This window comes from Onychostoma macrolepis, chromosome 18 (genome assembly GCF_012432095.1).
Source record: "Onychostoma macrolepis isolate SWU-2019 chromosome 18, ASM1243209v1, whole genome shotgun sequence".
NCBI classification, from domain to species: domain Eukaryota; kingdom Metazoa; phylum Chordata; class Actinopteri; order Cypriniformes; family Cyprinidae; genus Onychostoma; species Onychostoma macrolepis.
In genome coordinates, this window is record NC_081172.1 from 1,834,081 (window position 1) to 1,847,500 (window position 13,420).

The 13,420-nt window shown below is 33.2% G+C and overlaps 1 protein-coding gene across 1 annotated transcript in view; it reads left to right on the forward strand.

The window, feature by feature from the left end:
* The window catches only part of LOC131524658 (protein unc-13 homolog C-like), a 169,715-nt gene that overhangs the window by 54,908 nt on the left and 101,387 nt on the right, over window positions 1–13,420 (forward strand). Inside the window, 3 exon segments of the mRNA XM_058751895.1 lie at window positions 1,380–1,549; window positions 3,907–4,022; window positions 5,352–5,515. Of these exon segments, the coding sequence (XP_058607878.1) occupies window positions 1,380–1,549; window positions 3,907–4,022; window positions 5,352–5,515 (450 nt within the window).

Sequence of the window (13,420 nt, forward strand, 5' to 3'; positions counted from 1 at the left end):
TAACAAAAGACTTCCCTTTGGGGACGTCCTCAAAGGTAAATTGACTCTTAAATGCGGTCAGTAGTGTTTTGTCATGAGAAGGAAACCACAAATGAGATCTATTTGATATATGAACCATTTTTCCTAGAGAGCAGTGAAATCAAATGGAGATTTTTAAGATTTTCAATCTGTCCTCAGATTTCCTGAGACACCAAATGTACAATATGAAATCAAAAGTCAGAGATTAAACATTTCTCATTAAATGATCGAAACTGCTCTCCACCTTTATTTTATGCACTTCAAAAAAGATTTTCTTCCTCAGTATTTTTGTCTTATGAGATATTCATGCTGTTCTTTCCAGGTTATATTTTACCCCAAAATGAAAGACAAAAAAATAAAAATACATAAATAATAATGCATATAGAAAAATTAGCCTATTTTAGGATCTTTAAAATATTTTATATTGTGACTTTTTATTACAATTATTTACACCCCCTCTGTTTTTGTTACTTTAATAAATGTAAAATAAATAAATAATAATAAAAATGGATATAGAAAGCTCTCAATCTTCATTTTAAACACTGCAAAAAAATAAAAATAAAAACAAATTTCACAAATGTCTTCCCATTCTTAAGATGAGGAGCAAAATGACTTGTTTTCTGAAAAACGTATCAAAATTAAGTGAGTTTAAGCTCAAAACAAAAACAAATATCTGCCAATGGGATCAGAAAAATAAGCTTAATTTAAAGCTAAATCAGGATTATTTTTCTTACCCCAATTTCAAATATTTGTTTCTTGTTTTAAGCAAAAATTCACTTAATTTTGATGCATTTCTCAAGAAATGCATTCAAGACTTAATGTCTGAAGTAGTTTTGCATGCACAGTGTAAGATGCGAAATGACCTCGAAATGAAGTCCAGGAACTCTCTTAAAAACAGATGGCATGCAACAAAACAGTAAATGTGTCTTGATTTAAGTATTTTTAGATATTTGTACTGGAAAACAAGACAAAAATACAGTGTAGTGTAGCTCTGTACTCTTACTGTATGTCAACAATTGTCTCATTAGTTTCGGTTTAGATTTTTCCTACACTGTAAAACAGTTTTATATACAGTACTATATTTCAAAGGAGTCCAGTTGCTGCCTTACTTTTTTTTTTTTAATGTAATCAATTTGGCTGTACAAGTCATTCAAACTTAAATGACATTAAACTGATTTTAAAAAATTGAGTTGACTTTCATACAACTTAAAAAATTAAACTGAAATTGCTTAAATTATTTTGATGAGCTGAAGTAATGGAAAAACATGACTTATTGATCAGCTAATTTTTTATGATATATGGGGAATTGTATGAGAAGCATGTCTGTGTAACACTCCTCTCTCTCTCTGTCTCTCTGTCAGCGAGTGTCATAACGCCACAGACCGTATAAAGGTCCGTGTGTGGGATGAAGACGACGACATTAAGTCCAGGGTGAAGCAGCACTTTAAGAAGGAATCTGATGATTTCCTGGGTCAGACCATCATCGAGGTGCGCATGCTGAGCGGGGAGATGGACGTCTGGTATAATCTCGGTATGTTATGGGCCTAAGTTGGTATGATTCTTTAGGGCCTTCATGAAATGTCTGTAACACACTTTGGTTAAAATTCCTCAATTGTCGTGCAAAACACCCTTTTTACCTTGTCAAAAACAGCTCTGTTCACAGCGACTCGTTTTGGTGCATGTCTCTTTAAATGATAACGAGATCTGCTCACCCCGCCCCTCTCTTCAATGGGGCGTGTCAACAGAAGACACCTGAATATATTCATATATGGCTTGGAGGTGGTCTTATTCAAATAGCCAGCTATCTACATGGAAACTAGCTGCAGATTGCAACAGCTCACTAATGAGTCTCAGACTCAGACAGCACATAACAAACTGCCTGCATGCTGTATGCATGGCAGACACGCCAGAAACCTAACTAAATGCAAAAAAAAAATTCAATGTCCCTTTTAAAGAACTTTTAAAGAGTTTTTTTCCCCCACCAGAATGACAACTAACTAAATAAAATTAACTAACTAAATAAATAATGCAATTACAAAACGAGCTTACTTTAAGATCTTTAAAACATTTTAAATAATTTTAAATAATTTCAGTTATGCACATTGAAGTTATTCACACTGTTATATATGTAAAATTATTATTATTATTATTATGTGTCTTATATAATTTACATGCATCCTTATTCTTCTCAAATAAATGTAACTATTTATTTTTTTTAAATTTAATTATTTTACTAATTTTTATTTCTTAGTAATCTTGATTATTTTTAAATTCCTTTTATGTAAATACTTTGAATTGCCATTGTGTATGAAATGCATTGCCATTATATCATGTATTATATTATTGTTTTTATTTCATTAATGAGAATTTAGGCTTTTAATTAAATGCCTAAAATATATTGTGTTGAATTTTTTTTTCTTCTGGCTATAAACAATGATAATTAGCTTTTTTCACATTAAATTAATGGGAATTTAGGCAGGAAATGTGTTGAAATGTCCAAGATAATTTGTCAGTGCAAAGATGTCTTCAAAATAGGTTTCAATATAATATTATCTTTTAGGGTGGAATGTGACTCTCTGAGCTTTACTTTGTGAGATTCACCCAAAGTGACTTGAAAAAAAAACACAAAAAAAACAAGAAGCAGCATGAAAGAAGTTAATTTTGTGCCGAATTGCAGGTCTTACAGCTTCACTTCAGGTGAATTATCCCTTTAATACCTTTGAAAGGAAGTTGAAGAGTTCCTCCTTGGTTTTGTTCTGGTGCAGATAGCCTCATTATTCCACAGAGAACTGTTTCTGCTTTTGTTGATGCTTTATTTGTTGGATTGTGGGATTGTTTTGCTTGGCTCGGAGCAGAAGCGTGTGGTTTAGAGCGTGACTCGGGCCAAACCGAAGCGCTGATATCTGCTCACTCCTTCTCCATCTGTCCATGTCTCTGTGATGTGAGAAAGATCCGCTGCGGCCGCAGACCAGACATCAATTACAGCAATTAAGACGTCTGTAAAACAAGTCTTATCTGAGAAGCCTTTTTATATCATGTATTAGTTTAAAAGCAGCTGCTGAATGTCTCAGGAGATTTCAGAAGTCAGCATGAAATAGGACTGTTTATACTTTCTTAACGTACATTTCTGAACCGTGATTCATCATAATGCATAAAAAAATATCACATTACAGAAGTATAATGGTGTAAATGCAGCTTCTGTTTCTGGGTTTCAGTGCTCATGGCTGAAATTAGACATTTGGGACCCTGGACCACAAAACCAGTCATATGGCTCAATTCTTTTTTAAATTGAGATTTATACATCATCTGAATAAATAAGCTTTCCATTAATGCATGGTTTGTTAGGATCGGACAATATTTGGCCAAGATACAACTTTTTTAAAATCTGGAATCTGAGCAAAAAATTCTAAATATTGAGAAAATCACCTTTAAATTTGTGCAAATGAAGTTCTTAGCAATGCATATTACTAATCAAAAATTAAGTTTTGATATATTTATGGTATATATCTTCATGGAACATGATCTTTACTTCATATCCTAATGATTTGTGGCATAAAAATTGATCATTTTGACACATACAATGTATTTTTGGCTATTGCTACAAATATACCCCAGCGACTTAAGACTGCTTTTGTGGTCTAGGGTCACATTTTGACATTGTCTGGTTTAAATTTGCCGTCTGATCCTGGGTCAGATTTGTAATGGAATGTGGTGATGAGATTTTCTGCAGGTCGCTGTTCTGAGATCAGCTGCATTACGTGTGTTATTAACAGGGTCAGAGAGGAGGAACGTCCTGCAGCTCCAGTGCTTCTCAATGATTTCACTCATTTTATTTCTGTTTCTTCTTGTCTTCTCTGTCTTCTGTTCAAATGCTCATTCTCCATGCAGAGAAGCGGACGGATAAGTCGATGGTGTCGGGGGCCATCAGACTCAAGATCAGCGTGGAGATGAAGGGAGAAGAGAAGGTGGCTCCTCCTCACGGACAGTACACGTGTTTACACGAGGTTCGTCTGACATCAGTATCACTGAAATACACTGCAAACATCGCATTCTTATTCAGAACTTTGTCTTGTTTTAAATACAAAATATTAACACATAAATATTATATATTACAGTATATTATATAAAAAATAAGCTACATATTAAATTATATTATAAATATCATTTAAATATCATTAAGCCTCACTAAATATTGTTACATTTTTGCTTGCAACAAGAAAACAACCATTGGGTGAGAAAAGCATAAAATAAACTTAAAAACATAAAACAAGTGTATTTGTATAATATATAAGTTTGCTTTGTTTTAAGAATGTATAAATATATATACATACACACATATATATATATATATATATATATATATATATATATATATATATATATATATATATATATACATATATTTATTTATTTATTTATTTTACTGTAAAACAGGACAAAAATTAATACAATTAAAAAATGAAATATTAAAAACTAAAACAATTTGACTTTGCGTTGTGATATTTTGTAATTCAAATACATATAAGGAATTTGATAAATACCTCACTTTTATATTTAATAAAAGTGATATTTAGATTTAGTCATGCCATATATCATCTTACTGCATTAACTGTTATTATATTATATTATATTATATTATATTATATTATATTATATTATATTATATTATATTATATTATATTATATTATATTATATTATATTATATTATATTTAATAACAGTGATATTTAAATTTAGTCATGTCATTACATATATCATACTACTACATTACTGCATAATGTAATGTAATATAATATACTTTTATATTATTATATTATATTATATTATATTCAACATTTGAGGTGGATCAAAAACGAAAAGACAAGAACGCATTTCGGTTTTAGGTTTTAAGACGACTTTGATGAAAGGTTTTGATCCACTTCAAATGTTGAGTAGTGTATTATATTATATTATATTTAATAGCTAATTTATGTGAAATTTCAGTATGTCCGCCATATTGGAAAGTTAAAGATCTGCCAAAACTGAGAAATCAACACATATTTGTGTTGCATTATGAATTGCGCTTCAGAATCGATCATGTGTAGCTGGAAGGGTTCGGGTTGATGTGTTTGTGTTAGTCTGGCTCACGTCTCGCTGGTTCTGTACCGCGGTGTTGTGGCATTTTTGCCGGTGTGATGACAGTAGGTTGGCGCCCCGAAATGTTGACCTTTCCAAGCTGGCTGTGCTGTTGATGTTCCCCGACATTCATTCCATATCAATGCTGCTGCAGTTCATGCTCTCGAAATACCCGCCATGCTTTCTGGCCCCTAAACGGCTTTTCTGTTTCTGTGCAGAATCTCTTCCACTACCTGACGGAGGTGAAGAGCAACGGAGTCGTGAAGATCCCCGAGGTCAAAGGTGACGATGCCTGGAAGGTTTACTTCGACGACGTGTCTCAGGAGATCGTGGATGAGTTTGCCATGCGTTTCGGTGTGGAGTCCATCTACCAGGCCATGACGTGAGTGGAGATCTCTTTCAGTTTCTGATAGAGTCTTTCGGTTCGGTACGCATGTGTATTGAACAAATCTTTCCATTTTTTCAGGAAATTCAGAAAATAAATGTGCTCTTTGATGTGGCAGATTGCTTTATAGAAGCATAGTGATGTTTATTACTAGTTTTAATGCGAAATAAACATGAATGAACATCTCATGTAATTGCTCAATCATTGTGTCAATAAAACATCTTGTAAACAAAATATCACGCATTACATTTCATTTACCTCAGGCAAGTCATCAGTGTCCACAGCTCATTATTTACTAGAGAAATGAAGTCTAGAGAAGAGCATTTTGAGAAATATTAGACTGTATACTCATTATATTGAACTTTACCTGTTAGTGATGTATCAATTATTGAATTTATGTTTAAATAAATATTTTATGAAATAAGTTATGACAGCCACTGTGTAAATGATTATATTTCAAAAACATTGATTATTACAGTTAAAAATAAATAGTAAGTGAATTTTGGGCTCTGTTGTCAATTTATGTCAAAGGGCTCCCTATAGTTTAGAGCAGAAGCTGAAGTAGATTTTTATCCTAAGAAAATTTGAATATTAACTAAATTTATTTAAAGAAAAAGCTAACCATTGTTTTATTCAAATATATATTAACCGTCATGTTTGTGTACCGTTACAGCCCTAGTTTCTGATGTTTAACTTGCTCTTTAATGGAGATTGTGAGTCAGTCGTTGAGCAGAAAGCAGCCTGCGTTTGCTGTATTTAACGTCCTGCTGTTGTTGAAAGACCACGCCTGGCATTTTTCACGACTGGCGCTGATTGTGCTTGAACAGGAATTTATGAAAGCCTTGTTTAGTGTTGGAGTCTGTCGATGACTTACGGTCATACATGCACATGATGGCTTTATAAATCACACTGTTGACCAGAAATGCTCAGGCTCCCAATGAAAACCTCTCAGCCTCGGCACACACTCTCTGTTGGCCGTTTGGAGCTGTAATTAATTTGGGCCCCTGATGTGTAGCCGCTCCGCTCCGAGGGCCCTTACCCTCGTAATTGCATCTTTATGTCCCCTCTCTTTCTGCTTTACACAGTCTTTCTCTCACTCTCCTTCTCATTTCTATCTGGGTTTAGTGCACTATTGCATTACTGTATAGAAGATGAGAAAATCATGTGTGAATCCCTGCAGCCAAAAGTTTGGGGTTGGTAAAAATATTTTTATATATTTGAAAGAAGTTCAAATTGAGGCTATTATATTATATTATATTATATTATATTATATTATATTATATTATATTATATTATATTATATTATATTATATTATATTATATTATATTATATATTATATTATATTATATTATATTATATTATATTATATTATATCATATCATATCATATCATATCATATTATATTATATTATATTTTATTAAATTATATTATTTTATATTTTATTATATTTAGCGCTGGGCAACGATTAATCGCATTGTTTATACAATATATGTGTGTATACTGTGTTTATTTATTATGTATATATAAAGACACACACAAACAGTATATATTTTGAAAATATTTACACGTATTTACATGTATACATTTATATTCATTTAATTTATTCTATATATAAATATATTTAATATATAAACATAACATATTTTTCTTAAATATATACATGCATGTGTGTGTATTTATATATACATAATAAATATACACAGTACACACAATGATTAATACACGTGATTAATCGTTGCCCAGCACTAATTATATTACATTATATTATATTCTTTATTAGATTCATTAGGTCGAAAAATCTAATAAAAAATGTGAAATATTATTACAATTTAAAATAGCTGTTTTCTGTGCAAATACACTGTGAAATGTAATTTATTTCTATGATCAAAGCTGAATTTTCAGCATCATTACTCCAGCTTTATTTGCTGCTCAAGAAACATCTCTGATTATTATCAATGTTAACAACAGTATTTTTTTGTTGAAACTGTGATACATTTTATTTTCAGGATTCACAGATGAATAGAAAGTTCAAGAGAACAGCATTTATTTGAAATAGAAATGTAACATTACTGTCACTTTTTATCAATTTAATGCGTCCCTGCTGAATAAAAGTATTAATTTAATACTTATTAAAAGTTAAATTGAGTAAACTAATTAAATTAAATTAATTTAACTAATTAAAAGTACATAAAACTTTTAAATGCTAGTGTGTTAGAACGAATGTATCGTGAGTTTGAGAGTGTGGGGGGTTTATGTGTATATGAATGCCATGCAGTTAGACGACAGACTCATCGCACAGTTTTGCATCAGTTTTTCTAGTTTAAAGCTGATGAACATGTCGTGATGTTTTACTCATTTGGTTCAGTTCAGGAGCTTCTCATGCTCAGAACACTGGTCAGAAAAAGGTCAGATTGAAGCAGAAAATCACAGTTGAAGAGTATCGTCTTTGACTCAGCCGGTGCAGTCATTCACCTCATGTTTCAACAGAGCCTCTAAACGCTGACTGCTCGGGTTTACATGATTGCAATGCATAAGGAAGCTCTAACTTGACATTGTAATTTCATATTGCATGCAAACAATATAACTTTACCTTGCTTTGCACAAACAGACTCAAGCAGGAGCCAGAATTTACTTTTTCGCCACTCCTGCCAACAGTGGGTGAAGTGAGAAAAAATGCATTATTTTTCCATTATTCTTTCACTGAAAAATATATTTCCCATGTCCATAACCTGAGCTAATTTAGATGGGGTTATTTAGCTGTTGTTCAGTTATGAGGTCATTGCATCATACAAAACGAGTCTGTCTTTGGCCTTTTGTGAAAATGCACCTGATAATTGTTTTTTCCCTCTTGTTTTTGTTTTGGAAGCTTAATGTGAGGAATATTGCACGTATGTGTTACATGGCAGAAAAAAACGTAAGGCATCCTGCAGTTTCCATTGCACATCATGACAGAATTTCATTAGTAGATGGTTTTTATGTCTTTACTTTTAATCGTGCACATATCTGACTTCAACGATTAGCTTTTGAACAGTTCAGCCAGCGTGATATTGCAGTTTCTGGCTAATTGGGAAAGACATTTTGGCACTTTATTGAGATCCTGCGTCTGAATACTTCTTGTTGTTCAAGAGAGATCTGCTGTTTGGTCGATCTCTGACTCTTAAAGTGTCCGTTGATTTGTTTTTCTGTTTTAAGATAATGGATATTGATTAATTCAATAAATGATAGTCTTCCAGCAAAGAGTGTATGGTACTGACCCGCTGAATCAGGGGAACTGGCCTCGATGCATGATTAGATATAGACTTATTTATACACTCCATACGGAAATCTGCTGTGATTATATACACTCTCAGAAATAAAGGTACAAAAGCTGTCACTGGGGCGGTACCTTTTCAAAAGGTACATGTTTCTACATAAAAGGTCCATTTTGGTGCCTTAAAGATATATATTAGTACTTAAAGTGTACATATTTTTTAACTTAATAGGTACAAAACTGTACTGCCCCAGTGACAGCTTTTGTACCTTTATTTCTGAGAGTGTATGAAAAATTGTAATGAACCTATGAAGCTGATGCAAACGGTTTTTGCATGTGTATCTGTTGTTTATGCCCGTGGTCACATCTTTAAATCTGATGGACGATGTGTGGAATTTATCCACAGTTTCCAGTGGATGCTTACGTTTGTACCGATGACCTTTCTTTGGCCCTGTAATCATAAACAAAGTCATGTGACCTCTCCCTGATGTTATTAGAGATGCAGCCTGTGTTTTCTACCATTCAGCATTTTGTATTGCTGAAGGGAGGATAATGATTTCAGGGTGAAATCTTCGGTCATCAGCAGCATGTTGGTTCGTAGGTTTACAAAACATGCATCACAAATGAGATCCAGCCTGTTGAGAGCTTTCTGAAAGGAGATGAAGATTAAAAAGAAGTCTTCATCTCCTATATTTTATTTTATTTTATTTTATTTTATTTTATTTTATTTTATTTTATTTTATTTTATTTTATTTTATTTTATTTTATTTTATTTTATTTTATTTTATTTTATTTTAGTTTAGTTTAAGTATTTAAAGTTATATTTATAAGGATCATTTATTACAACAAAACATTATTTATTTATTTAATTCATTTTTTATTTTATTTTAAAATAAGTATATAAGTTATATTTATTATATAAATATAATTTATTACAAGAAAATCATATTTATTTTAATTATTTTATTTTAAAATAAATGTATAGGTTATATTTATTATATAAATATTGTTTATTAAAAAAAAATTAAAACAAGTATATAATCTATTATGTAAGTGTCATTTATTTAAAAAAAATAAACAACAACAACAAAAAAACTCTGTTTTTGAACTAAACATGTGAATGTGAATGTGAATAGCAAGTAACTGAAGGATTTTGGTTCAGATTAATTAATAATGACTTCACATTTCAATGAAAAGTTAAGAATTAATTCAGCGAGACGTTAGACTGATTCAAACATATAGCTGTGCTGCAAATCAGAGATTTGTGAGTCTTTTAGCTTGATTATTGGTTCAAAAGAACCAGCACATAAGAGTCATTTATTTTCTAATCGGACTAAAACTGGTTTGTTGTTGAAGCAACGAGTGAAGATAATGCAGTTGAAGTTTCCGGTTCATCGTTATTTTGTCTTTCTCTTTTATTGCATTCAATTAAGTCTGTAAAACTCAGATAAAATATCATTTTGTTTTCTCTGCCACTATAGATTTAATAGCTGCTCAGACATCCAAGAACCACTAACAGAACTGAAAAACATAAAATCGTTTTTTTAAAACAAACTTTTAAAAGAACAATCCACCATTCTCAACCGTAATGAAAACAAAAATCCTGAGATTTTCCCAGTGATCTCAGGAGTAACTCATTACCAGATGATATCACAGATATTGGCGATGCGTGGGAATCTAAGACCCGTTTTGGAGGGAGGTGCGCAGAGGTTAAAGAGGACAGCAGATAGAGAGAGAGAAGACGAGTCAATACTTGCTGGCAAGTTTTATTTCTCTGATTTACAGCGGAGCTCTGCGGATCACTGGAGCAGCAAGACGAGGATTTTAAAGATGAGGAAGAAGCAAAAGGAAAGCAAGCTGTTACCAGGCAACAGGAAGTCAACACCCTCCATCAGATATCATTTATTCTGATTTAGCCGTCAGCATCTTTCAATCACGTCTGAAACGGGAGGAGGGAATATGGAGAGACGAATGGATAACTCTTCACCTTTTCTTGGAGGCACAATAATTCTTCATTCCCCTGTGTGTCACGATGGGTCGTTCGGGCTCAGAGGTCGCGCTATCAGAACTAATGAGGTCCAAATCAATGTCTGCAGGTGCTAATGTACGACCTTGCGTCAATGCGGCTTACAGCTTCTGCTCACAGACTTACTAGGAGTTTAAATCAGCGTTAAAAAATTTAAGGAAAGTGAATGAGGAGGCTGTCAAACTCTAGAAATGACAAAATCAGTGGGTTTAAGTGAATGTGGCTTCAAACAGTGGCTTTGTTGAAAGGGGTGTGTCTTCAAACTGTTGGTTGGTTTAAGTGGGTGTGGCTTCAGTCTGTGGATTAGCACAAATCACAAAGTTTTGTTGTTATTATGTGTGTGTACAAATAAAAGTAGACCCTTTACATATTACGTTGATGTATTGCTCTTATCTGTACAATCAAAAATGATGGAGTAATTTAAAGGTCCCATGACATGCTGCTTTTTGGATGCTTTTATATAGGTCTAAGTGGTTCCTAGTACTGTATCTGAAGTCTCTTTCCCGAAATTCAGCCTTGGTGCAGAATTTCAGCCACTACGAGCCAGTCCCACAATGAGCTTTCCTTAGGACGTGCCATTTCTGTGTCTGTAGCTTTAAATGCTAATGAGGAGGAGAGAGGCGGGGCAAGGTGGAGGGTGGGGGTGTGGCCTTAACCAGCTTGCGCTACCATGCGCTAATGTTGACAGTGGATGTATCGCAGTGGCTCGTAGACACACAGCCTGCATCCCAATGTGCACACTATCCATCCTAAAGTCTATGTGATATTAGTAATTTTCAATACTATTTAGGGCAGATAGGGTGGATAGTATGCACATTGGGACGCAGGGATAGTCCTTCAAGCTTTTCAGTTTGACCCTGAATCTGATCCGGATGGAGAAGCACTGCAGAAGTACTCAGCGGCTACAGCAGGACGTCTCCGAATGGTTAGTTTAAAATATTGTGTCTGGATACGGTACTTTAGTTGGTTTGTTTATGTATGCTGTTTCAGTTATTATCATGTAGCTAATGCTAGCCATAGGCTTGGATGAAGGAACTAACGGTCTGACGACATAAAGGGAAGATTCCAGATTGGGCCGTCTGAGCTTTCATTTTCTCAAAGGCCAAGCAGGATACCCAGGGCTTGGTTTACACCTATCGCCATTTCTAGCCACTGGGGGACCATAGGCAGGCTAGGGGAACTCATATACACAGACAGGCTAGGGGAACTCATATTAATGTTAAAAAACCTCATAAAGTGACATTTTCATGCCATGGAAGTTCCTTTAGGGGTTATCAGAAAAAATGCCACAAAATGCACTGGCGCGTTTGTCAACCCCAGAGGGTTTAGTTGGCGAGGCTTCGAACAGTGGGTTTGTGTTAAAAGGGTGTGGCTTCAAACTTTTGGTTGGTTTAAGTGGGTGTGGCTTCGTGATTTTTAAGCGGGCGTGGCATGGGTTGTTTATATTGGTGTGGCTTCAAATAGTGGGTGTGGTTTTAGTCAGTGGGTTGGTTTAAGTGGGTGTGGCTTCAATCAGTGGGAATTATAGTGGTCTATCCCCAGTAAACAATGCTATAGTATTAATAATATAATATCATAGGTTTAATTAATATTTTAATTTTTTTCCTTTTTTATATTATACTTATTTTATATATACTATATATACCTATATAAGTTTTCATATATATACTATATATTTTATATAAGTTTTAATTTTAATTTTAGCCTATTTATGTACTTCTTTCATTTTTAAAAATATTTCTGTGTAGCTTTAATTTATTTTTATTAATTTATTTTACTACTTCAACTCATTTATTTCAGATAGTTGTCAAAGCAACATTTAAAGTTCTTTTAATTTTAAGTTTTCGTCTAATATTTATATTTTATTTTATTTCAGCTTTGTTTCTATTACCTATATATATACTGGTGTGTGTTCAAAATCTGTGTATTCAAATATGAACTTGCATATGCACAGATTTCCGCATACTTTGTTTATTTATTTATTGTAATGTATATTTTAAATGAATGGCTGTTTTTTTGGTCTGTTTTCCAGCAGAATCATTTGTCATTACAGTCATTTGTCAGTAATTCATTCACAGATTTGTGTTTATTTGCTGCTTTATTTATCCTATATAAATTATTTACATTCATAACTGATTATATACCAAGAGGAGAAATAGAAAAATGTGTCCGTATGGACCATCTACTTATGTGTAATGTTCAACAAAACAAATATCACTGTATTGTGTGTGTGTGTGTGTGTGTGCAGTACACATGTGATATGCTGTGTTTTACTGTATTTTGTGTGTGTGTGTGAGCCCTGCAGGCCTGCTGTTATTTTTAGTCTGTCTCTCTTCTTTCTTCTCCTATCTCTTTTTCTCTCTTATATCTTTCTTTAATGAATCTCCTCTAACAGTGGGCAATTTCCTGCTCTGCCCTGCGGCTCGACTCATGACAGATCTGTGTTGCGCTGTCTGTTCATTTTGACAATATAAGATGGATCATGCGGCTCATTTCATATGTGCATACAGTATCTCATATTAATAGTTTGCATTCGTGACACATCCATAGTAAGTTCCAAATGATAAAGATGCTACAACGCCTTAGTCAGACATTCAAAAATGTTAATTTTTTAGTTTGTACTT